The 27,245-nt window shown below is 41.7% G+C and overlaps 1 protein-coding gene across 1 annotated transcript in view; it reads left to right on the forward strand.

Annotated features, from left to right (window-relative positions):
- LOC108410755 (E3 ubiquitin-protein ligase UHRF2) overlaps positions 1 to 27,245 on the forward strand; it is a 112,969-nt gene that overhangs the window by 63,175 nt on the left and 22,549 nt on the right. Inside the window, exons 4-8 of the mRNA XM_017681998.2 lie at positions 18,157 to 18,375; positions 18,860 to 18,969; positions 20,395 to 20,581; positions 21,399 to 21,522; positions 26,809 to 26,916. Of these exons, the coding sequence (XP_017537487.1) occupies positions 18,157 to 18,375; positions 18,860 to 18,969; positions 20,395 to 20,581; positions 21,399 to 21,522; positions 26,809 to 26,916 (748 nt within the window). The remainder of the gene's footprint in view (positions 1 to 18,156; positions 18,376 to 18,859; positions 18,970 to 20,394; positions 20,582 to 21,398; positions 21,523 to 26,808; positions 26,917 to 27,245) is intronic.

The raw sequence follows: 27,245 nt of genomic DNA on the forward strand, positions 1-27,245 counted from the left end.
ATATCTATATATATAAAATGAAATAAAAAGTAATAAATAAATAGATCCTTAATGTAACATTGAGTCTACAGGTCAGCTAAAGTAAGTCTCTCCTAATATACATAGTGCCAGATAATATCCTAACTACTAATTCCACTTCATATCCAGTCTCTCACATTATGGCTAAAACACAAATGATTTAAGACTGATAGGCCACCACCTAACCCGAATGCGTGATCCATTCTGGAATTGCAGGGAGATTCCATTGATTTACATAAGAAAAGAAAGGGGTCCACATTGCCTGAAACTTCCTAGTAGACCCTCTAAGTGTGTGATTGATTTTTTCTAACCTAATGCAGTTTAAAACAGCTTCAATCCAGAGAGCATGACAGGGAGGTACCTGGGATTTCCTTCTAAGTAAAATTAATTTTCTTGCCAAAAAAGTGGTGAAAGCGATCACATCATCATTCATTTTAGTCAGCTGTAAGGTGGATGAAGAAACGCCAAAGAGGGGCCACAAAGGGGTCTGGTTTAATCAGTGTGCCACTAACAGCTGAGAGTGTACTAAAAATGTCATTCCAGAAATCTAAAAGTGTAGGGCAACTCCAGAACATATGTACGTGGTTTGCAGGGGACTGTCCACATCGCTCGCAATTAGAATTTATATTTTTGTAAATTTCGGATAGCCTTTCCTTGGTCCAATAGGCCCTGTGAATAAGTTTACATCGAGAAAGGCCATGGCGTGTACAGATCGAGGAGGTATGTACTCTTTTAAGCATCTTCTCCCATAATTTGTCAGTTATTTCTTCCCTCAATTCTTCTTGTATAGAGTAAATTTGTCTATAAATTGTTCCTAAGGCTCCCTGTAGAGTAGGAAGTGGAGTTAGAAAATTATCTAACAGTGTTTTTCAGGAAGAATGGGAAATTGGGAGCAAATACCACGCACTTAACTTCGGATCTGTAAAAATCTAAAAAAAACTATGTCTAGGGAGACCAAATTTAACGGAAAGCTGTTCAAGTGTAGGAAATGTATTATCAATATAAAGATCTTTAAATTGCTTAATACCACGATTGGACTATATTGTGATAGGGTCATCAACCATAGAAGGAGGGAAAGCTGGATTAGAAGCTACAGGAGCTAAAAACAAGGTTGTCTGAAATCCAAAATGTCGTCTGAACTGGTTCCAGATTTTCATTGTTGTTTTAACACACATGTTTTTAGTGAAAGAGGAGTAAGGGCCTATGATGGAGGAGTGAGCAAGTGAAGACAGTGATGCAGGCCTTGATGAAGACACCTCCATCTCCAGCCAAATTGGGGGTGATGATATCTCTCCATATTGTAGCCAATATTGAATTATCCTGTGATGCGCTGCCCAGTAATAAGATCTAAAGTCTGGCAGTGATAGACCTCCATCTGATTTGGGTCTCTGCAAATACTGTTTACGTATCCTGGGTGTCTTTTTATCCCATAGGTAAGACATAATTATGCCATCAATTTTTTTTAAATCTGTTGGTAAGAAAGGTGGGAAGGCACTGAAAAAGGTCTAGAAATTTAGGGAGGATATTCATTTTAATAGAATTAATTCTTGCCACTAGAGAAAGGTGTAACATAGACCAACGCTCCAAATCATCTCCAACACGATTCAGAAGGGGAGCAATGTTGGCCTGAAATAAGCGGTCAAATCTGCTGGTGACATGCACACCAAGGTAAACAAAGCTTTTATGTGCGATGTTAAATGGTAGGTCCTGTAAGAGGGTATTACTATCCGCTATATTAAGTGGCATCAATTCACTTTTACTAAAATTTTATTTATATCCTGACAGATGCCCAAAAGATTTAAAAATAGAGAGGGCAGCTGGAATAGAAACAGAGAGATCAGACAAATATAACAGTAAATCATCTGCAAATAAGGACAGTTTTTATGCTCCTGTCCATATCTGAGTATACCTTTAACAAGAGGGTTAGAAGGGAGCGCTATTGCTAAAGGTTCTCTAGCAAGGGTAAATAATAAAGGGCTTAAAGGGCAGCCCTGACGTGTTGATCATTGTAGAGGGAAATAGCTTGATTGGGTATTATTGGTTCTGACAGAGGCCTGAGGATCTGAATGCAAGATTCTCACCCAAGTAATGAATTTAGAACTAAAACCAAACTTATGTAGGGTATAAAACAGGAATTTCCACTCTACGTATGCGTCTAGGGATATAACAGCCTCAGAGCTTTTGGTAGCAGATGGATTGTACAAAATAGTAAATAATCTTTGAATATTGAAAAAAGAATGTATTTTTAATAAATGCTGTTTGATCAGGTGAGATAATTGAAGGAAGTATTGTTTCAAGGCGTAATGCCAATATTTTAGCTAAAATTTTATAATCGACGTTTAACAAACTAATTGGTCGGTAGGATGCACAGTCCAAAGGTTCCTTACCTTTTTTAAGAATAAGACAAATTGTTGCTTGGGTAAGTGTCTGTGGGAGGGTGTCATTTATAAAGGCTTAATTGTACATTTCAATTAAGATGGGGGCTATTTTATTTTAGAAATAAGTAGTTAGAAATAATTTTTTATAAAATTCTGCCACATAGCCGTCTGGTCCTGGGCTTTTCCCAGACTGGAGGGAATTTACAACTTTAGACAATTCGTCCATAGTTATTGGTTGCTCTAATATATCAACCAAATCCTGGCTAACCGAAGGTACATCAAGAAAGTCAAAGAAAGCATTCAGCTCTGGTTCGTCTGCCTCACACTCAGATGTATATAAAGATTGGTAAAACTTCTTAAATTCATCATTGATCTCCTTAGGGTTTGCCGTTATTCCAAACTGTGTGCGAATTTTGGTGATCTGTTGTGACACATTCCACTGACGTAGTGTATGAGCTAGTAATCTCCCAGCCTTGTCTCCCTGCACATAGTATGTACTTCTAGATCGAACTAACAGTTCTATAGTTTGTTCTGTCAATAATGTGTCAAATTCTGCTTGCAAAATTAAGCGCTGTTTCTAAATTTCTGGAGATGGTGTGACAGCATACATTTCATCCAACTGGGCAATACAGTGTGTCAGCTCAGATAGCTTACCGTTTTTAAGTTTATTCATATATGCAGTATATGAAATGATTTCACCTCTTATATATACTTTTAAGCTTTCCCAGAGTATAGAGGTAGAGATGTTTGGAGTTTAACTTATGCTTAGGAAATAGTCAATTTGATCGGAAACATAGGCGATAAAGCTTTCATTACTCAACAATTGCGTATTTAATCGCCATGTTGGTCGAGGCCTTTCAACATTATGCAAGATCACTTCCATAGTAACCGGGGCATGATCAGATATAACAATTGGATTGTAGGAGCATGATGTAATAGAGTTGAGAAATCTGTCATCTACTAGAAAATAATCTATACGTGTATATGTGTGGTGAACTGGTGAAAAGAAGGAGTATGCCTTCCCAGATGGACGAGCTGTTGTCCAGGGATCGGAGATCGCAAATTCGGACATGAATGTCTGGATGATCTTAGCTGAAGTTGAAACAGTGGTTAACTTGGAGGAGGATCGGTATAAATGTGGATCTAGCCAACATCCACCTGATGACAACCTATGCGAAGTCAGATCCGGTAATTTAGAAAATACTGATTTGAAAAATTCTCCATTGTCCGCCTTTGGCGCATAGATGTTAACAAGTAATACTTTCATGGTAGACAGCCTCCCACTGACAATCACAAATCTTCCATTAGGATCAGTAATCACATTAGGACATGTAAAAGATACAGATTTGTGAAGCAAAATAGCTACGCCCCTGGCCTTGTTATTAAATGAAATGAATTGAGTGAAACACCTGGCCTACCCATCTGCACCTTAAACTTAAATGTTGTGACAATCTGAGGTGAGTTTCTTGAAGGAAGGCAACATGAGCATTAAGTTGGTGAAGGTGGTGGAGCACTTTGCTGCGCTTAACCGGATTACTGATCCCCCTGCAATTCCATGTAAGAAAATTGAACCCATTCCCTTTAGCTGTACGTGCTATTCTTGGTTGAGCCTTATAATAGTTAAATAGAAATATACAAAGAGCATGGCACAATAGGAGCAATCAAAAGGAATGTAGTTGACCCAAACAGTACACATTGACAAATCAAAAACTTATAACAAACCACGAGAGATGTGCTAAACTTAAGAACAAATAGAAAAAAAGAAACCCCTTTCCTCAAACCCTCCCCTGCCAAGGTGTCTCCCCAACTGAGACACGAAACAGACCTGCTTTGTAGAAAAAGATTAGAGCAAGGCATAACTAACTCTTACTCTGAGCTATCTGAGGTTGTGACCACCTTTCCGAGATAGGCCAAATGTGCAATTAAAAATAAATAAATAAATAAATATATAATTTAAAAAAACAATTTGAGAACCAAATCAATTGGGTTTATATGAATCAGATTGCCCTCGCTCTAAGGTTTACAAACATTACCAAATTACAAATAATACCACACGCATTGTTCTAGCTATACTGTTGAAGGAAGCCCGCTATGTACTCACAACCCAGACTGAGAGACTAAAAGGGAATGTGCATTTTTTCTAAAGTTCGCGAGTCTAGCGAAGGTCGTCCCACCAGTCAATCGAGCGGCCAGTCAGCCTGCCAGCTGATCCGCAGACTCGGTCAGCCAGTCGAATTCACATCACATCTTGTGGTGCGACAGTTAATTTGGCGCTTTTGTTGATGAATTCAGCCGCAGAAGTCGCATCTTCAAATCTATGCGAAGAGCCGTCAGGCATGGTTAGTCTTGGAAGGCCGAATCTGACGCCAGGACAGGCAGCTGGCCTACAAATTCCGTAGGTCTTGGGCCCTCCACCCCCTCCGGTACACCCAGGAGACGTATATTGTTCCTCCGCATTCTGCTTTCCAAGTCTTCACACTTATTATCCAAGTAAGCCAACTTGGTCTTCAAAGTATTCACGCTGGCCTCAAGTTCTCCAGCTCCGCCAGGGTCTCTCCATGCGTAGCGATCTTACTTTGCATGCTGTCAATTGTCTTTTTGAACTCCTCCTTAACTGATGAAATCTCTGTTTTGAGATTGATGGAGAGTATGTCAATTTTAGTGAATAAGTCGGACTTGAGTGAGTCTACCATAGAGTGTAGCATCTCTACAGTTAGCATTCTTGTAGATCCCACATTAGCCGCAGTGTCCGCTAAGGGAGGTGAGTCAGGAGGGGCTGCTGGTTTCTTGCGGCCTGCTCTTGCCGAATCTGTTTTGGGTCGAGTAGACGCCATTCCAGGTACAGACCAACCGAATTGGGTCTAGATTGGTTCAAAATTACTTTAAACTTCTAACTTTAAAAAAAATGTAACTATGCACATTTAAATATATAAATTGGGTCACTGCCTCAGGAGCGATAGGGAGACGCGTCCTACATCCTAAGCTTCCAACAGCGCCCTCTCGTGCTGCTGGAGTTTTTAAACACCTCAGTGTCACTGCTGGACTGAGAATAGTCCACCAACCAAAAATATCCAGCCAACAGCGTCCTGTGGGCAGCGTCCTGTGACCACTGATGAAGGACTAGAGGATGACCAACACAAACTGCAGCAGCAGATGAGCTATTGCCTCTGACTTTACATCTACAAGGTGGACTGACAAGGTAGGAGTGTCTAATAGAGTGGACAGTGAGTGGACACAGTGTTTAAAAACTTCAGATCCACTCATATGAGCACAACACACACTAACACCCCACCACCACATCCGTGTGACTGCAGTGCTGAGAATGATCCACCACTCAGATAGTACCTGCTCTGGCAGGGTCCATGTGGGTCCTGACCACTGAAGAACAGGTTAACAGAGTATCAGAGAAACAGATGGACTACAGTCTGTAACTGTAGAACTACAAAGTGCAGCTATACAATAAGTGGAGCTGATAAAATGGACAATGAGCGTAGAAACAAGGAGATGACGATTGTGTATATACTTAGCTTATTACTATCTCTATTAATGCTTTTGGTTGAAATAGAACATAATCCTTGTAAATATCTCAAGTAATTCTCATGAGAAGGTTGAGAAGGAAACATTAGTTACAGATTCACCTCATTTGGTCATGTAAGTTGGAAAACATTACCCTGTTTAAAACCAATGAAATCATTTCAGTTTATAGTGAATTATTCAACCACTATTGTATGCATATCCGAAAAAAGAAAAGTTCAAAATAAACATTTGTAGTCATTTGTATTTTTTCCATTTCCTGTATTTGTCCTGTTGGTAAGAATAAGCCATTAATACACACAGTGTGTGGGAGTTACAGTGTTGGTGCACCTGAGGCTTTCGTTTCTACTGATTTATTGGCGCTGTAAGTTGGCACAGGCGGGGTGTTTGCGGTGTGATGTTTGATTATCCGCAGTGTGTGTGTCTGTGTGTGTTTGTTTAACGTTGTTGCTGCGAGACAGCTTGATGAATGGACCAATAGGAACGGCCCAAAATGACTTTGCATTACAGAAACATTCATAAAAAGTGAAGAGCGTTTTTTTTTTTTTTCCACCTTCTGGAAAGCTTTTTTGATGCAAAGACAAGGACAATATGTTCGCAAAACATACTGAGATATATATATATATATATATATATATATATATATATATATATATATATATATATATATATAGAGAGAGAGAGAGAAAGAGAGAGAGAGAGACATATATACATATATTGCTGCTGTCGGAAAAAACCTTGTATCTCTAAAATGGTAACTTTACAGGAGAAGGAAAAAACCTACTTCACTTTCAATGTAAGTCAATGGAACCAGAATTTTTCCCTTGTCATTTTGGGTCATTTCTTTTAGGCTACTCATCACAAAATTTACAAATGCCAAAAATGGAGATACAAGGTTTTCTTCCGACAGCAATGATATATATATATATATATATATATATATATATATATATATATATATATATATATACAGTGTTGTGAAAACCTTCCCAGGAATGACCAGCCTACCGAAATTTCACCAAGAGCTCATCGACGACTCATCCAGGAACCCAGATGAACATCTAAAGAACTACAGGCCTCACTTGCCTCAGTTATGGTCAAAGGGAGAGCTGCAAGGTGCAATCCACTGCTGACCAAAAGAACGCAAAGGCTTGTCTCACCCCACATTTGCCCAAAAACATGGTGACCCCAAGACTTTTGGGATAATATTCTGTGGGCTGATGAGTCAAAGGTGGAACCGTTGGGAAGACATGGCTCCCATTGCATCTGGCATAAAGCTAACGCTACATTCCACCAGAAGAACATCATACCAACAGCGAAACATGGTGGTGGTAGTGTGAGGGTATTTAGACATATCCACACTTAACGTATAGTTAGCTAGAATTTTTAAACTTCCCTAGCGCACTATTTAGGGAGTACAGAGCTATTTGAGCCTGGATTTGATCCAATTTGTGACTTAAACATGAACATTTGAAGGGAGATCAATAAGAGTATCGATATTGATAAGCAGTATTGGTATCAATATCAATAGGGATAAAGTCCTAGTGAAACCCATCTCTTCTTGGGCATGAAACACTCTTTATAACATCAACATGAATGGGCGGGGCTGAACTGCTATAGCCTGAATAGAAGGATATAAATGTAAATATGTTGGTATTTGTGACATCACAAAAAACAGTGAGTGAATGGCACGTCCCAAAGCTTCAGCTTCACCTACATCAGTCATTTTCCACCAGATGGGTCCTTTAAGGGCAGCATGGCTGACGCTTGTTTGGTCGTAAGGGGTTAACGCAGTGAGAGGTGGTCTGCGATGAGCGTCAGAGCTCACGCTCGCTTATTTACATGTCCAGAATGTTCGTAATCATCACCGCAGAGCCACATCTGACCGCAGGCCTCTGGATGCAGCGTCCGGTTCCAGCTGACGAACCAACCAACAGGGCTCATTTTTCCAGAGCAGCTTCAGAAAGTTTTCCAAAACAGGAGAAGAATCCCGCAAAACATCCACTGAAGGACATTTCTCTCTCTCCCTCTCTCTCTCTCCCTCTCTCTCTCGCTCTTTCTTTCTCTCTCTCTTTCTCTCTCCCTGTCTCTCTGTCTCTCTCTCCCTCTGTCTCTCTTTCTCTCTCTCTGTCTCTCTCCCTTTCTCTCCCTTTCTCTCTCTCTCTTTCTTTCTCTCTCTCCCTCTCTGTCTCTCTCTGTCTCTTTCTCTCTCTGTCTCTCTCCCTTTCTCTCTCTCTGTCTCTCTCTCTCTCCCTCTCTCTCTCGCTCTTTCTTTCTCTCTCTCTTTCTCTCTCCCTGTCTCTCTGTCTCTCTCTCCCTCTGTCTCTCTTTCTCTCTCTGTCTCTCTCCCTTTCTCTCCCTTTCTCTCTCTCTCTTTCTTTCTCTCTCTCCCTCTCTGTCTCTCTCTGTCTCTTTCTCTCTCTGTCTCTCTCCCTTTCTCTCTCTCTGTCTCTTTCTCTGTCCTTCTCTCTCTCCGTCTCTTCACTCTCTGTCTCTCCCTTTCTCTCTCTCTCTTTCTCTCTGTCTCTTTCTCTCTCTGTCCTTCTCTCTGTCTCTCTCTCTCTTTCTCTCTCTCTCCCTGTCTCTGTCTCTCTATCTCTCTGTCTCTCTCTTTCTCTCTCTGTCCTTCTCTCTCTGTCTCTCTCTTTCTTTCTCTCTTTCTCTCTGTCTCTCTCTCTGTCTCTCTCTCTCTGTCCATCTCTCTCTCTCTCTGTCCCTCTCTCTCTTTCTCTCTCCCTCTCTCTCTCTCCCTCTCTCTCCCTGTCTCTCTGTCTCTTTCTCTGTTCTTCTCTCTCTCCCCTCTCTCTGTCTCTCTGTCCCTCTCTCTCTCTCTGTCCCTCTCTCTCTCTTTCTCTCTCTTCCTGTCTCTTCCTGTCTCTCTGTCTCTTTCTCTCTCTGTTCTTCTCTCTCTCCCTCTCTCTCTCTCTTTCTCTCTCTCCCTCTCTCTGTCTCTCTCATTCTCTCTGTCTCTCTCTATACTTCTCTCTCTCTTTCTTTCTCTCTCTGTCTCTCTGTCTCTTTCTTTGTCTCTGACTGTCTCTCTCTCTCTCTCTGTCCGTCTCTCTGTCCCTCTCTCTGTCCCTCTCTCTCTCTTTCTCTCTTACTCTCTCTCCGTCTCTTTCTCTGTTCTTCTCTCTCTGTTCTTCTCTCTCTTTCTCTCTCTTTCTTTCTCTCTCTCCCTCTCTCTCTCTGTCTCTCTCTGTCTCTCTCTCTCCCCTCTCTCCGTCTCTCTTGTCTTTCTCGCCTGTCTTTTTCTTTCTTTCTGCCACTTTCCCTCTCTCTCATCTCTCTCTCCTCTCTTTCAATATCATTATCTCTCTTTTCTCTCTTTCCTCTCCTTCTTTCTCCTCTCTCTCTCTCTCTCTCTCTCTCTCTCTCTCTCTCTCTGTCTCTCTCTCTCTCTCTCTCTCTCTGTGTTTTATTGCTCGTACGTCCAGGTCGCTGTAGCTTAACGGCTGTTTGTCGGCTGCAAGTGCTCGTTAAAAACCGCAGTCCGTCCTTCTCGGATTTCTGCCCTGAGCTAACGGAGAGGAAGAATTCAGACTCATCTTTTCTTTTTCTCTCTTTTTCTTCTTATTTTTTTCCCCCTCCGCGGTAAATTCATTCAGAGTGAGCTGTTTCCATGGAGACGAGCGAGTTCTCGGGAGCGGCGAGCGCTTCTTTCTTTTTCACGCTGTAACGCACGCATACAGAAAAATATTCACCAATCACACGAACTTTCATCGGTGAATCTGGGACGCGTTTACAGAAGCGAGACACAGTAATAAGAGTGTATCGATGTCTATAATCAATCAGCAATTATTATAATATCATAGCTATGTTAGTTATTATATACAATAAATAATATACTATTCAGTATAATAAATGTTAGTCGGTCTTTGGAGGGTTAAATCGTCCTGCTGAGCTCTTAGTGTGTGGGAGAGCGAGTTTTTCCGCACCTCGTGTATGTTGTGTGTGTGTGTGTGGTTGTGTGGTTGTGGTTTTGTGTGCGTGTGTGTGTGTGTGTGTGTGTGTGTGTGTGTGTGTGTGTGTGTGTGTGTGTGTGTGTGGTATATTTTGCGAGGGGAAAACAGCTTGTCAGAAATGCAAACCACCTGTTTGGGATGGAAATTGTGGACAGAGTTTCTAAGAAGACGTCGTAAAAACGTTTGTTTCTGATGTCGAAGAATCTGCCGCTGTTTTCCGCAGCTGGGTGCCTTTATCCTCAGTGAGCTGCACCTTCTGATCTGCAAAGCATCTCAAAACCCAACCAGGAGGCACTCGGAACAGCTTTTAGAAGGAAACTCTGCCCATCAGAGCTCTATCAGAACACACAAAGAGAGAGGGAGGGAGGAATTCTTCATTACTGAGATTGAAATAGAAGCCAACAGCTTTACTTCAGCAAGCCAGGAATACAGTTCAGCCTGTGTCAAGAATAGAATAGAGTGCAATCTAATGCAATAGATGAGGATAGTGTGGATCATAGAATGGAGTACAGTGTAGAACAGTAGAAGAGAGTCAAGTGAAATAGAATACAATGGAGAATGGAGTGGAGTGGAGAAGAAGAGAATAGAAAAGAGTGGAGAAGAATAGAATAAAGTGGAGTGGAGAAGAAGAGAATGGAGTGGAGTGGAGAAGAAGAGATCAGAAAAGAGTGGAGAAGAATAGAATAAAGTGGAGTGAAGAAGAGAATAGAAAAGTGTGGAGAAGAATAGAATGGAGTGGAGAAGAGGAGAATAGAAGGGAGTGGAGAAGAATAGAATAGAAAAGAGTGGAGAAGAATAGAAGGGAGTGGAGAAGAATAGAATAAAGGGGAGTGGAGAAGAAGAGAATAGAAAAGAGTGGAGAAGAATAGAATAAAGTGGAGTGGAGAAGAAGAGAATGGAGTGGAGTGGAGAAGAAGAGATCAGAAAAGAGTGGAGAAGAATAGAATAAAGTGGAGTGAAGAAGAGAATAGAAAAGTGTGGAGAAGAATAGAATGGAGTGGAGAAGAGGAGAATAGAAGGGAGTGGAGAAGAATAGAATAGAAAAGAGTGGAGAAGAATAGAAGGGAGTGGAGAAGAATAGAATAAAGGGGAGTGGAGAAGAAGAGAATAGAAAAGAGTGGAGAAGAATAAAAGGGAGAGGAGAAGAATAGAGTGGAGTGGAGAAGAATAGAATGGAGTGGAGAAGAAGAGAATAGAAAAGGATGGAGAATAATAGAAGGGAGTGGAGAAGAATAGAATAACGTGGAGAGGAGGAGAATAGAAGGGAGTGGAGAAGAAGAGAATAGAAAAGAGTGGAGAATAATAGAATGGAGTGGAATGGAGAACAAGAGAATAGAGAAGAGAAGAATAGAATGGAGTGGAGTGGAGAACGAAAGAATAGAAAAGAGTGGAGAAGAATAGAAGGGAGTGGAGAAGAATAAAATGGAGTGGAATGGAGAAGAATAGAATAGAGTGAAGTAGAACAGAACTGAGTAGATTGGAGAAGAATAGAATGGAGTGGAGAAGAAGAGAATAAAGTGGAGTGGAAAAGAAGAGAATAGAAAAGTGAAGAAGAATCGAATGGAGTGGAATAGAGAAAAATATAATAGAAAAGAGTGGAGAAGAATGCATTGGAATGGAGGGGAGAACAAGAGAATAGAACAGAGTAGAGAAGAATAGAACGGAGTGGAGAAGAATGGAATAAAGTGGAGTGGAAAAGAAGAGAATAGAAAAGAGTGGAGAAAAGTAGAAGGGAGTGGAGAAGAATGGAATGAAGTGGAGTGGAAAATAATAGAATGGAGTGGAGTGGAGAACAAGAGAATAGAAAAGAGAATAGAATGGAGTGGAGATAAATACAGTGGGAAAGAATGGAATAGAAAAGAATAGAATAGAGTGAAGTAGAATAGAATGGAGTGGATTGGAGAAGAATAGAATGGAGTGGAGAAGAAGACAATAAAAAAGATTGGAGAAGAATAGAATGGAGTGGAGTGGACAAGAATAGAATGGAGTATAGTGGAGAAGAAGAGAATAGAAAAGAGTGAAGAAGAATAGGATGGAGTGGAGAAGAGTAGAGTGGAGTGGAGAAGAATAGAGTGTAGTGAAGAAGAACAGAATAGAACAGAGTGGAGAAGATTAGAAAGGAGTGAAGTATAGAAGAATAGAATGGAATGGAATGGAGAAGAATAGAGTGGAGTGGAGAACAAGAGAAAAGAAAAGAGTAGAGAAGAATAGAGGGAGTGGAGAAGAGTAGAATGAAGTGGAGTGGAGAAGAAGATAATAGAAAAGAGTGGAGAAGAATAGAGGGAGTGGAGAAGAGTAGAATGAAGTGGAGTGGAGAAGAATAGAATAAAGTGAAATAGAGAAGAATAGAATGAAATGGAGAAGGATAGAATGGAGTGGAATGGAGAAGAATAGAATGGAGTGGAGTGGAGAAGAAGATAATAGAAAAGAGTGGAGAAGAATAGAATGGAATTGAATGGAGAAGAATAGAATAGAGGGGAGTGGAGAAGAATAGAATAGAGTGGAGTGGAGAACAAGAGAATAGAAAAGTGTAGAGAAGAATAGAAGGGAGTGGAGAAGCATAGAATGAAGTGGAGTGGAGAATAATAGAATGGAGTGGAGTGGAGAACAAGAGAATAGAAAAGAGAATAGAATGGAGTTGAGATAAATACAGTGGGGAAGAATGGAATAGAAAAGAATAGAATAGAGTGAAGAATAGAATGGAGTGGATTGACAATGAATAGATTATAGTATATAACTGTAGTTCAATAGAATAGAAAAGACTGGAGTACAATACAATAGAAATCAAAGCAGTTGAATAGAGTGAAGTAGAATAGAAAAAAGAATGGAGTAGAATTGATCTGATAATATATAATATAGCAGAGCAGATCAGAATAAAGTGGACTAGCTACACAAGATGGCATGACTTACTGTACTATTGGCACTATGCATTCCGGTAGGTAACGTTCTCCCGGCATCCACCAAACTCAGATTCATCATCGGACGGACAGATAGTGAAGCTGATTCATCACTCCAGAGAACGTTTCCACTGCTCCAGAGTCCAGTGGTGGTGCTTTACACCACTCCAGCCGACACTTGGCATGGAGCATAGTAATCTTAGGCTTGTGTGCAGCTGCTTGACAATGGAAAGCCATTTCAAGAAGCTCCTGATGCTCAGTTCTTTTGATGATGTTGCTTCCAGAGGCAGTTTGCATTTCTGTAGTGAGTGATGCAACACAAGATTTTTACGCACTACATATTCTGTGCTTGGTTGCACCGCTATGTGAGTTTGCATGGTCTGCTGCTTTGTGGCTGAGCTGTTGTTGCTCCTAAATGCTCCCATTTCACAATAATAGCACTTACAGTTGTCTAGGGCAGATCTAGCAGTGCAGAAAGGACATGTGCCATGTTTATAGTCACTACTGCCAGTGTGTGTCTATGGAGGCTGCAAGGCTATGCACTTGATTTTATACTCCTGCTAGCAATGAGTGTGGCTGAAGTATAATTTGGAACCTTCCTTTTTGTAAACTGCCGTACAGTTTAACAGGTGCAGTCTATCCACCCCAAAATGCTCTGTTGACCTACCTGAAACCAAATCTGTGTTTCTGTATCAAACCGGGATGATGCATTAAAAAATTTGTGGCGTTAAGTTTGTTGCATTAACACATTATTAACACTTAGTGATAACACTAATATTTGCACAACAAGAAACGCAACATCAGACACTGAATTACTGAGGATTATTATTACACACTAACTAATTACAGCCTGTATCATCTTTAATGGGTTATTTTCATTGTGCTGAAGAGCGCTGTGCTTTAACTGATGGGTTAATGCAGTCCAGCAGTGTGAGCGTGTGTGTGGCGCTTGCTTAAACAACTGCTGTTCCACCCCGTCTGAGTCCCTGTAATCCTCTTACCCCAAAAAAGAGAGAATCAGCCTCTCTCTCTTTCTCCCCCACTCCATTCATCCTCAGAGTCCACTCTGGTGTTCCGCAGTATGTCCTTCCAACCCGTAAACGCTGTCTTCAGGCTAAGAATGCAAGTTTTTCTACACTCAAATAACCAATTATTCTTTATTCAGCAGCTAATATTTAACCAATTGTTTATGCACTATGTGGTACTTGTTTGTATGAAGTCTACAGCTTTGTAGCTGCCAGTGTATTTCTATGGAGACTGTAAGGCTATGTGCCTGATTACATACAACTGTTAGGTGTGTCTGAAACACCTGAACTGCATAATTATATTGCATATTTGGACTCACACACAACATTAAAGTGGAAAAACACACGACAGGCTGATCCAACTTTGATGTGATGTCCTTAAAACAAGTCAAAATGAGGCTCAGTATTGTGTGTGGCCTCCACGTGCCTGTATGACCTCCCTACAACGCCTGGGCATGCTCCTGATGAGGTGGCGGTGGTCTCCTGAGGGATCTCCTCCCTGACCTGGACTAAAGCATCCGCCAACTCCTGGACAGTCTGTGGTGCAACGTGACGTTGGTGGATGGAGCGAGACATGATGTCCCAGATGTACTCAATCGGATTCAGGTCCGGGGAACGGGCGGGCCAGTCCAAAGCTTCAATGCCTTCATCTTGCAGGAACTGCTGACACACTCCAGCCACATGAGGTCTAGCATTGTCCTGCATTAGGAGGAACCCAGGGCCAACCGCACCAGCATATGGTCTCACAAGGGGTCTAAGGATCTCATCTCAGTACCTAATGGTAGTCAGGCTACCTCTGGTGAGCACATGGAGGGCTGTGCAGCCCTCCAAAGAAATGCCACCCCACACCATTACTGACCCACTGCCAAACCGGTCATGCTGAAGGATGTTGCAGGCAGCAGATCGCTCTCCACGGCGTCTCCAGACTCTGTCACGTCTGTCACATGTGCTCAGTGTGAACCTGCTTTCATCTGTGAAGAGCACAGGGCGCCAGTGGTGAATTTGCCAACCCTTTTGTTCTCTGGCAAATGCCAAGCGTCCTGCACGGTGTTGGGCTGTGAGCACAACCCCCATCTGTGGACGTCAGGCCCTCATACCATCCTCATGGAGTCGGTTTCTAACCGTTTGTGCAGACACATGCACATTTGTGGCCTGCTGGAGGTCATTTTGCAGGGCTCTGGCAGTGCTCCTCCTGTTCCTCCTTGCACAAAAGTGGAGGTAGCAGTCCTGCTGCTGGGTTGTTGCCCTCCTACGGCCTCCTCCACGTCTCCTGGTGTACTGGCCTGTCTCCTGGTAGCGCCTCCAGCCTCTGGACACTACGCTGACAGACACAGCAAACCTTCTTGCCACAGCTCGCATTGATGTGCCAACCTGGATGAGCTGCACTACCTGAGCCACTTGTGTGGGTTGTAGAGTCCGTCCCATGCTACCACGAGTGTGAAAGCACCACCAACATTCAAAAGTGATCAAAACATCAGCCAGAAAGCCAAAAGGAACTGAGAAGTGGTCTGTGGTCTCCACCTGCAGAAACACTCCTTTATTGAGTGTATCTTGCTAAATGCCAGTAATTTCCACCTGTTGTCTATTCCATTTGCACAACAGCTGTGAAATTGATTGTCAATCAGTGTTGCTTCCTAAGTGGACAGTTTGATTTCACAGAAGTTTGATTTACTTGAATGACTCCTATGAAAGCTGAAACCCTCCCAAATGAGGTTTAATTAACGAAAATAAATTTGCCTCACTGCAGAAATATTGATCATTTAATGAACACAGAAAGGTCAGATTTTGGCAAGATAAAAGTTTTGTCGCCCACAGAAAGAAATGTGAAAATCAAAAAAATAATTTACTTCAAATACAAAGATACATTTCATAACATTGGTGAGTGAAGTTGTGGTGCTATTGGAGCCATAGTTAATAAAAAGGACTGCATCCATGCGGTTCGACAATGATTCATACAATTTCTTGATGAAGTCATCAGGAATAGCAAAGAATGCAGTCTTACATGCCTCCCAGTTCATCAAGATTCTTTGGTTTTGTCTTCCAAGCTTCCTCTTTCATCCTACCTCAAACATGCTCAATGATGTTCATGTCTGGTGACTGGGCTGGCCAGTCCTGGAGCACCTTGATGTTCTTTGCCTTGAGCAACTTTGATGTAGAGATGGATGTATGAGATGGAGCACCATCCTGCTGCAAAGTTTGACCCCTTTTATGATTGGGAATGTGGTAGCTAATACTTCTTGATATTTTAGGCTATTGATATTGCCTTCCACCTTGCAAATGTTTCGCACACCCCCATACAATGCAACCCCAGACCATGATCTTTCCACCACCAAACTTAACTGTTTTCTGGGTGAATCTTGGATCCATACGGGCTCCAGTAGGTCTCCTGCAGTACTTGCGGCGGCTGTGGTGTAATTCAACTGAAGATTCATCTGAGAAAACTTCTGCCACTTTTCCAGCGTCCATCCGTTTAGCAGGCTGTGGGCCTTGGCAAATGCCACATGGTTTTTAATTGCCTTTTGTTTAGTGCTGGCTTCTGGGCACTGATTCAACCATTGAGGCCAGTTTGAGACAGAATCCTACAAACTGTTCTAGTTGACACAAGGACTTGAGGTGACCAGGCTGAGAGGGGCTTGCTTTGGATTTTCCAACCAACAAACGTTCCTCCTGAGCAGTTGTCTTGTAGGGTCTACCGGACCTGGACTTGTCAAAAACATCTCCAGTGTCTTCAAAACTTTTTTAATTTTTTGTACTTGACGCTGAGACAGATTAAAGGTGCCAGCCGCCTCTGCAGTGGATCTGGTCTTCAGCCACTTGATAATCAAGGCTTTGGTCGCAGGGTGGCTTTTTGGCATGTTGTCAGAGGTCAAGTTGCAGTTCAAGTGAAGGTCTGGGGTGCTGGGGTTAACCGATCAATTAGTGAGCACATGTGAGGCTGTAAACTAGGATTGGGTGCATTATATGACAAGGCGACAAAACTTTTGTCTTGTCAAAATCGGACCTTTCTGTGTTCATTAAATGATCAATATTTCTGCAGTGAGGCAAATTTACTTTCGTTAATTAAACCTCATTTGGGAGGGTTTCAGCTTTCATAGGAGTCATTTCTAAAACCAATGCATGAATTTAAAGTCAGATTATAAGCTTTTGTTTCCACAACATGGATAAGCAACAGAACTTCTGTCAGGGACTGTATATACACACACGCGCACACACACACACACACACACACACACACACACACACACATACACACACATACACACACTTATATATCTATATATATATATATATATATATATATATATATATATATATCATCTGTGTGCACTCTCTCTCACTCACTCATTCTGTCTCACTCACTCATTCTCACTCACTCACCCTGTCTCACACTCACCCTCTCACTCACTCATACACTCACACTCACCCTCTCTCTCACTCATTCACTGACACTCTTTCACTCACACTCTCTCACTCACCCTCTCACTCACTCATACACTCAGTCTCTCACACTCACTCCCTCACACTCTCACTCTCTCTCTCACTCACCTCAGTCTCTTTGTAAATTCCCCTTTTTCTCTCGCCTTCTGTCTCTTCTCTTTCTGCTCACTCTTTCAGTCTTTCTCTCTCAACTCTACCTCTTCTGTCTTTCTCTCCACTCTTTCTCATTCTCTTATGCTATCTGTCTCTTCTCTTTGTTCTTTCTCTCCACTCTCTCTCTCACTTGTTATGTGCCCCATCTCTCATTCTCTCCCTCTCTCTCTCCCTCTCTCTCTCTCTCTCACACTCTCTCACTCTCTTTCTGTATAATCATGTTCTGAATATCAATGCGATTCCACACACACTGGATTCTTTCCTAAGGCGCAAAGCAGAACTCTGTGTGTGTGTGTGTGTGTGTGTGTGTGTGTGTGTGTGTGCAGCTTGTATGAGACTGTATTATATGAACTGGGCTCATGCAGCTTCTCATTCAGCTACAGTGCTGTGCTGAAGTCAGAGATGTTGCTTCATTTTGTTCATTTCCAGCGAAGCAAAGTCAAAGAAGAACTCTGTTTCCAAATCTGGAGCTGTGATTAAATTGAACTGATTAAAAGCTACAGAGAAAATTAGGCTCCTAACAACCACCTGGAAGACCTAGTAGACCCCAAAACTGCCCCCATCAGATAAACAGCACTTAAGGCTTTCCTCTTTGAGAGAGAGGAGAAAATCAAGCTGCTTCAGATCTGAAAACATCGATTTCACTGCAAAATACAAGTGAAATGTGGTTGCATGAAACTTCACCTTGTAAAGCCAGTCAGGCACAGCTCGGAATGCTGATGGCTTTTGCTCTGCTCCATGTCTGCAGTTACCCAGAGAACGGGGTGGTGGAGATGAATGCGGAGGACGTGCGCCCGCGGGCCCGGATGCTGCTGCGCTTCGAGCAGCTAGAAGTGGGCCAGGCGGTGATGGTCAACTACAACTTGGAGCTGCCCGAGGAGAGGGGCTTCTGGTACGACGCCGAAATCACAGCGCTCAACCACATCTCCCGGACCAAAAAGGAGGTCCGCGCCAAAATACTGCTCGGGTAAGGTCGCAGGGGGTGTAGCTGCACCTCAGGCTTCATTAATGTGTGAGGAGAATCGATGGAGCTTTTAGTTTGTCCTGAACTGGCTGTCAGTTAAAGTAGCTGTAAAGCTGGAATTCAGTTACTGATAAATAATACATTAATGTTATGTTTAAAAATTGTTAAATCTTTTGACTTTTATGTATCAATATATTTTACTGTGTATTAGTAGACAATTAGTAGACGCTACACCTAAAACTGGTCTGAGCTTTACACTCAATAAGAATGCACATACTAATGAATAGGCATAGATATGCCAGTTGAAAATGCCCTGTTGTCGCCGAAACCCCCACCCCTCACCTAAGCTAAGTTCTCAGCAGCTCAGTTAGAGATAGTATAATTGACCCCTCCAGTGTCCAGTTTAGACCCCTGCACAGACCCTGAACACTAACGTGTGTTGTATTTTCACCCGACACTCTTCTTCCTTTTATTGGTTGCTTTGCAGCAGTCCTGGCAATGTGATTGGTGACTGTAAGCTGCAGTTTCTGGACGAGATCTACCGTATAGAAAAACCTGGAGCTCCTCCACTCTCTCTCGCTGACGGCCAGTTCAAACGTAGGCTGTCCTGTACACGAACACACACACTCACACACACACACACACACTCACACACAAATACAGTCATGTTTATACAGACTTGTTTTTGTTGATTTATTAACACACAAATTAACGCATCCTCCATAGAGAACACACTACTGCATACTTTAATGCACAGTTACTGTTTATTTACTGAATTTAACGTAAACAAAACATAAAATGTGTCCTGTGCAAAAGTCTTGGCCCATTTTATGCTGTATGTTTTGTTTTGCCAAATACACTTAAACTCAACCAATAAAAAGAAATAGTGCACAAACATTTGTGAAACAGTGCCATATTTTTGTGCCATGTTGATTTGTTCACTTGAGTTAACTTAAAATAACAAAACATTTGACTGGGTATTCAAACCTCTGCAAATGACTGCACACACACACACACACACACTCCCTGCGGACAAAAAGACGTATTCAAGTAAGCAACATGTTATGATTTCAAAGGGTTCAAACAAAATCAGGCCAAAGTATTTTATTTAGAGTTTTCTATGATATTATATGTGTGTTATACATATATATGTGTATTTATGTGTGTGTGTGTGTGTGTGTGTGTGTGTGTGTGTGTGTGTGTGTAATTTGTTAATTCTAGAAACAATTAAACAATTTGGATGTTTAAAATTATATGTCCCCTTTTTATATATATATATATATATATATATATATATATATATATATATATATATATATTTCTATGTGTGTATAGTATATGTAGTCATATAATCACCAATGCCGTTATTGTTCATCGTCAAGGCATCACAAGTTCACGTTTTACAGCCAGCGCTGTTCTCCAGCGGAACTCGATAACTCCTTTCAGCCAATCAGCTTGCAGTAATGGGGTCAGGTGACTTAACATTGCCGCCAACTGTTTCAGGCAGAATCTCAAACAGCTCCCTTCTCCCTACAAAGAGCAGCACGCAGGTCTTGAAATAACGGCTACTGCATCTAAACAGAGCTCGGCGAGTCTAACAGAGAACCACTCTGGATTCAGCCATGACCGTCATACGGGACACCAAGACCAATATTTGGGTGGAAAAGACAAAATATCATAACTCATAGTCACTATATAGGGAGCAGTGAGCTGCCTGAGATTCAGCCCGAGGACTGTCCGAGCTCTGAACTTACAGATGTTTAATACTGACCATCAACGGCTGTTTGTGTTCAGATTTAACGTCTTTACCTGCTTGTTTTATAGTAAAGATGTTAAATATCGACCTCAAAGAAAGCTTGAATGGCTTTAACCCTGAAACAGGAAATGAGCATTAGAGTCATCTGCTTTAGCCAAAAAGCAACATTTAAATATTAAAGAAATTGAAAAAAATGAACTAAAGTTTCCTACAAAGTTGATATATGTCATGTAATAACTGTGTGTGTGTGTGTGTGTGTTTGTCAGGTAAGAGTGGTCCGGAGTGTAAGCACTGTAAGGCGGATCCAGATGCGGAATGCCGTTTCTGTTCCTGCTGTGTTTGCGGAGGGAAGCAGGATGCACACATGCAGCTGCTGTGTGATGAGTGTAACATGGCCTTCCACCTGTACTGCCTCAACCCCCCACTGTCCACAGTCCCCGACGACGAGGACTGGTGTGTATTTGCTACTCAAACTCAGAGCTGTAACGCATTCGGGACTTTAGACTAAAATCTTTTTATTTTGAATGACCCTACATGACCGTAATTATGTTTACTTTATTATAGTTAATGAAATAAAATCATCATATTTTTCATCAAAACACTAAAAAGTACTAAACTGCAGAAAATAATGCTCCACACTGATTTTCAGGCTTTAGGACACATTTACTTCAAAACAATGGGATCTAACTGGTCACCATGTGGCCATGAGGAATGCAGCCTCGCTTCCTGCTCCGAAATGCAGAGGCGTGGCTCCGCCTACAAATTAAAAGTCTGTTTTTCGGTAGAAACATAAAAACATGGGACAGCATTTTTCATATGAAAATGAAACTTAATAAATCTGAATATTTCAACTTCACTTAAAAAAATCAAAAATGTATTTTAAATTAAAAAAATTTTTTTAAATGCACAAAAAAAATTTTTAAAAACCCTGTATATGATTTGCTTGTTACTATTTTTCTTAATGCCTTAGGTTTCATTGGATCCAAACATAGTCCTTGTAAATATCTATGGTCTGAATACTTTATACTTATACTACATATTATTTTTTTTTACTGTGGGATCACAAATTGAGCCAATTCAGTAGAATGGTTCATATATGTTCCATGTTTATTAAGTACATATGCCCTAATGTATGGAGACAGTCATAACAATAAGCCAACTTAAATGGGAAAACATGCAGATACAAACTGATCTTCTGTTGTGTGTGTGTGTGTGTGTGTGTGTGTGTGTGTGTGTGTGTGTGTGTGTGTGTGTGTGTGTGTGTGTTCAGGTACTGCCCCACCTGTAAGAATGACACCAGTGAGGTGGTGAAGGCAGGTGAGAAGCTAAAGACTAGTAAGAAAAAGGCCAAGATGCCTTCAGCCACCAACGGGAGTCAAAGGGATTGGGGCAAGGTGAGCAGATTAACACCTGAGCATCACAATTATATTACTCCCACTCACAACTGTACATCTGTACCATATGTACTCCCTGGCCACTTTATCAGAAACACCTCCCTTGTAGCTCCACCTTGCTGGTGTACAGTTAGAGATTGCAACTCATCTGTTGATGCACAGTTTCTAGTCCTTCATCAGTGGTCAGAGTCTGGATATTTTTGGGTGGTGGTCCACTCTCAACGTAGCAGTGTGTAGAATCACTGCTGTGCTGAAAAAGGTCCACCACCCAAGTAACATCTGGACAACAGCAGCCCTGTGGTCTGAAGCTGAGCAATGGTGTAATTGGAGTAAGGGGTAGGCGTTTCTAATAAAGTGGCCAGTTAGTGGAAGCACAAGGTGGATGTTTCTAATAAAGTGGCCAGTTAGTGGAAGCACAAGGTGGATGTTTCTAATAAAGTGGCCAGTTAGTGGAAGCACAAGTTGGATGTTTCCAATGAAGTGGTTGGTTAGTGGAAGCACAAGTTGGGTGTTTCTGATAAAGTGGCCAGTTAATGGAAGCACAAGGTGGATGTGTCTCACTTTTCTTAGAAGTGCTATTGTTTCTGCTAAATGACATGAATTTTACATAGTGCTGTCACACTGTATGCACATTTCTTGGTTGGAAACCTGTGGGCCTTGGCTTTGAATATCAGATCACACAAAAATGTAACGATCAAATCTACTTACCTCAAAAGAATATTACATAGGTTAACCACTAGCAGCTTTAGTCTGTGTTTATAGACAACAGTATGTGATACTCTGGCGGGGTGAAAGGGATAAGAGGAAGGCGGAGTGGAGATGGAGAGGTGGTACTTTATCATAACAGAAAATGGATACTTTGAGCTTCAAGCTCTCAAAACACAAAAATGGTCTAATTTTCAGTCATCTTGTCTTCTCCTCTTCAGCCTTGTGGTTTTTCTCTATCTGGTTTCTCATTGTCTACTCAGGAAAAGAGAGATGTATTATACTGGCCTTACACCAAACCACATTTAAAAGTGATTTTAGGGTCACAGACTGTAGCACGGTCACAATGACAGCCACAAGTGTCACGAAGGCTGAACACAAGGCCTGAGCTCCGCCGCCCAGGCCCTGCCTCCTCTGTAACACTACACCTTAAATTCGACCCAAGCGGCCAAGATGCAAGATTTTGGGATTCAGGCTGTGCCTCTGCTCCGGCTTCGCAGCTGTTATTGGGGCCAGGGGATGGGCGCATGGACAAATTTACAATTTTGGAATAAAATCATGACAATTATGTGGCATATATTCACATGATCACAATAATTTGGTGTAAAGTGGTCAGGATAGCTGTCTTAGGACAGTCAACCCTGTTTGACCCCTTAAATGGCCAGGGCCCACCAGCAGGCCCAAAGTCTTATTACACAATTCTGTAATCTAAGAATAGCTCAGCGAGTTTGCATCGAAGCTTCTGAGTAATAAACCTAAGTATGTAATAATGGTTCCAGGAGATAAGGGGTTCATGTTAATGCACTTCCAGTTGTGGACTTTAATAAACACCACTGAACTGAAATCACTTGTCTCGATTTGAAGAGGCAGGGTTGTGTTTCAAATACATTTTCTTGTAGTGAGCTAAGTGTGGACACGTGTCAAGATGGCTATGAGTCAGAATTTGTCTTTTTTTTTTTTTTTTATTCCATCACAAATTGTACATGCCATGGTGCGGTTATTTTCCAGGCAGCAGGCTACAGAGAATATTGGCTGACTTGAATACTGGATGAAAAACAGACATGAAGGGACAATTTAGTGACTCATTCAACGATCACCATTAACTGTCATCAGACCTGAGACTGGAGTCAGGCATATATGACTGGTTTCGGGGGATCTGTCAGCACTAGAGGCACAAACTGACACTCTTTGGTCCTAAACCTGTGCTGTAGACTCATCTGTGCTAGTGTACTATCAAATGTTCACAACTGACTTTATGCAAGTTGGGTTATGCAAGTCTCTGGAGTGCAAGTGTGAGTAGTTTTTGAATGAGATTCTGAGTCAAGTCTCAAATCTCTAAGATGCACTCAAGTCTTGAGTTTCTAAGGTGAGCGTCTGAGTCAAGTCTCAAGACTCTGAGGCGAGAGTCCGAATTGAGTGTTGAGACTGAGGTCCAAGTCCAAGTCAAGCTTCGAATGTTTGAGGTGCGAGCCTAAGTCAAGTCTCAAGTCTTGATGGAGCTAGATGGTGTTGATTTTGAGTCGAGTCTCAAGTCCATCCATCCATCCATCCATCCATCCATCCATTATCTTCCGCTTCTCCGGGGGTTGCGGGGGCAGCATCCTAAGCAATGAGGCCCAGACCTCCCTTTCCCCAGCCACTTCCACTAGCTCCCTGGGGGGGGATTCCGAGGCGCTCCCATGCCAGCTGTGCAATATAGTCACACCAGCATGTCCTGGGTCAGCAAGTCTCAAGTCTTTCGGGTGAAAGTCTTAGTTAAGTCTTGAAACTCAGAGCAAAGACATTTTGTTTCTCTTCCATCTCTGAGGAAATTTGGAACGAGTCTCTAGTCTCTGAAATAAGAGTCCATGTCTAAATTGAGTCTTTAGTTAAGTTGAGTTTTGAGTCTTTGAGGTGAGAGTCTGAGTCGAGTATTGGTTCTCTGAGGAGAGTTCAAATCGAGTTTTGTGTCTCTGAGGACCGAGTGCAAATCTAGTCTTAAGCGCAGTTTAGAGTCTTGAGGTGAGAGTCTGAGTTGAGTCTTCCGTCTTTAAGGAGAGCTTGACTCAAGTCTTGGAGGAGAGTTTGAGTTGAGTCCTGAGTCTCTGAGGAGAGTCTCAGTTGAGTCTCAAGTCTCTGAAGAGAGTTTGAGTTGAGTCTCATGTCTCTGAGGAAAGTCTTAGCTGAGTCTTTCATCTCTGAGGAGAGTTAGAGTCAGGTCTCAAGTCTCTGAGGAGAGCCAGAGTCAAGTCGTTTGTCTCTGAGGAGAGTCCAAGTCAGCTCTCGAGTCTCTGAGGAGAGTCTAAGTACTTGAGGAGCGAGTCTAAATCAAGCCTCGAGTCAAGTTGAGTTTTGAGTCTCTGAGGTACGAGTCCAAGTCGACTAGGTGTGAGGTGTGTGTCTAAATCACGTCTCAAGCCTCTCAGGAGTGACTCAGAGTCAGTCCTCAAGTCGACCTACAATAGGTTGCACTCCCCTAATTTGTTGCAATGCCTTTGTATTTAATTTTTAATCCATTATGACGGGAGCTTTATTTGCACTGATGTTCATAAGTAGGCTCTGGTGTTAATGAACTGCTTTTCTTTCTTGTGTTGACATTTCATACACAGCAGAAGTCACAACCAATACATGAATCTTTTATGTGTCGTTGTGATTTTTAAGTGAGAATACAATCACAAGCGCTGCAGTGGAGACGAGGGCCTCCCTCTCTTTTGTAATAATAGACAGTAGAGTAAGACGGAAAGTCCCTGAGGACGAGGGACTTCCCCAATCCAGAGCGAGAGGGCAGAAGGCCTCTGTTGAAGTTAACGGAGATGTCTGAGATATTAGACATGTCAAGTCTCTTCCAGCGAGCATCTGTCGCACGTTACATCATCAGAGGACTGTGTTGTAATCAGTCCTGCTCCGTGTTTTACGTTCAGTGAGTAAGACTCGAGTCATGGCTTTGTTTTACAGTAGCAGACTGTATTTCAGCTACAGGGCACGTGCCAAAACTGAGTGTGTGCTTGTTGAGTCATAGCAAGGAGATACTTCCTGTGGTTACTGGTAGTCCCAGTAGTGGTAGTAGTGGGGGCTTCGTGGGTGGCTTCCTATAAACAGCGGTATTAGCGTGTGTGTGTGTGTGTTGTTATGTCCAGAATGGTAAATTCTCAACTTCTTTTCTTTTCGTTTCCATTCATACTTGCACTGTATGGCCAAAAGTATTTGGCCACTCCTCCTAATTATTGAGTTCAGGCATTATAGTCAAACTTTTTGTGTATAAACAGGTGTATAAAATCAAGCACATAGCCTTGCAGCCTCCATAGAAAAACACTGGCAGTAGAATGGGTTGTATTGAAGAGCACAGTGACTGTAAACGGCTGTCATAAGATACCCCTGTGCCGCAAGTCTGTGAAAGTTTGTGAAACTTCTATCCTGCTAGATCTGCACTAGACAACTGTAAGTGCTGTTAATTTGACGTGTAACTTTGGTGTTGAGGAACTCCCATGGCCTGCACAGAGCCCTGACCTCAACTCCACTGAGCACTTTTGGAATAAACAGGAACATTGATTGCATCCAGACTCTTTGTAGATGTACAGTGCAAAAGCACATTGATTTAAAATGATTGATTTAAGTGTGTTTCTCTAGTAAAACACTATAAAACATTAGATTGCAAAGAAACTTAAATATAGCAAAAATCTATCTTGTGAGCTAGTCTGAAGAATAAAGTTTGGTTTCAGATGCCCACTGCAGAGATACTGACATGTGTTTTTAAATAAAATTTAAAGAGACAATTTGATGTATAATCAATATTCATTTTATTAGAGCTTAATACTGGATGCTTATTTTATAGAACATCATTCTGGATGTCTATTAGAACATTTTTCTAAAAATACATTTTATTAAAACCTCATTTTAAATATTATTTTTATTAGAACTTCATTCTAAGTATAAAATTGTATTAGAACTTTATTCTGAATGTTCGTTTTATTAGACCTTCATTCTAAATGTTTATTTTATTAGAACTTTATTCTAAATATTACATTTATTAGACCTTCATTCCAAATATTTAATTTATTAGAACTTTATTCTAAATATTACTTTTATTAGAACTTCATTCTAAATATTAATTTTATGAGAAGTTTGTTGTGAATGTTGTTCCGTTTTCTGTGTGTGTCCGCCACCTCCCAACTTAAAAAAAAAAAAAAAAAAAGATATATATGCCTGTGTGTGTGTGTGTGTGTGTGTGTTGTAGGTGGGTGTGTAAGGGGGTCCTCTCATGAGTGTGTATTAGGGGTGATGTCTCATTGACTCATATCCTGTCCTGTTGAGCTGGTGGCGGCTGCTGCTGCTGGTGGAGATGAATCAGACTGTAGAGGGATTTTTACTGGAAACACTGGAGTGAAAACACTCGCTGATTCCTGGAAATAAACGACAATAATTAAAAACATCACCTCAAAAAGGCTGAAGAAGCAGTGAAGCTTCAATACACATAAGTGTGGAAGTACATAGTTTCATACCCATGAAAAAAAATTGATCACATTTCTCACTTTCAGTTTGACTGTAAAAATTATACAGAATTCAACAGGAACCTGACCAACTGTGTGTATGCGTGTGTTGTAGGGAATGGCGTGTGTGGGTCGTACTAAAGAATGCACCATCGTTCCCTCTAATCACTATGGACCAGTTCCTGGCATTCCTGTGGGAACCACCTGGAAGTTCCGTGTACAGGTAAGGAAACTCTAACGCTGAAACCTGGAACCACTTACTGATTAATGATACATTAATGCATGTTGCAGCTCACAGAGCTGAAGTAGTTAGCATATTTGCAGCTGCACTACCTCTGCCTTCTCAATCACATCCTTAACAATGCATCCTCAACAAAGCAGTCCTTAACAACGTTACCTTAACACTTCCACAAAACGTCCCTAACAACGCATCCTCAACAACGCATTCTTAACAACGCATCCTCAACAACGCATCCTCAACAACGCATCCTCAACAACGCATTCTTAACAACGCATCCTCAACAACGCATCCTCAACAACGCATCCTCAACA

The sequence above is a fragment of the Pygocentrus nattereri genome, chromosome 16 (assembly GCF_015220715.1).
Source record: "Pygocentrus nattereri isolate fPygNat1 chromosome 16, fPygNat1.pri, whole genome shotgun sequence".
Taxonomy (NCBI): Eukaryota; Metazoa; Chordata; class Actinopteri; order Characiformes; family Serrasalmidae; genus Pygocentrus; species Pygocentrus nattereri.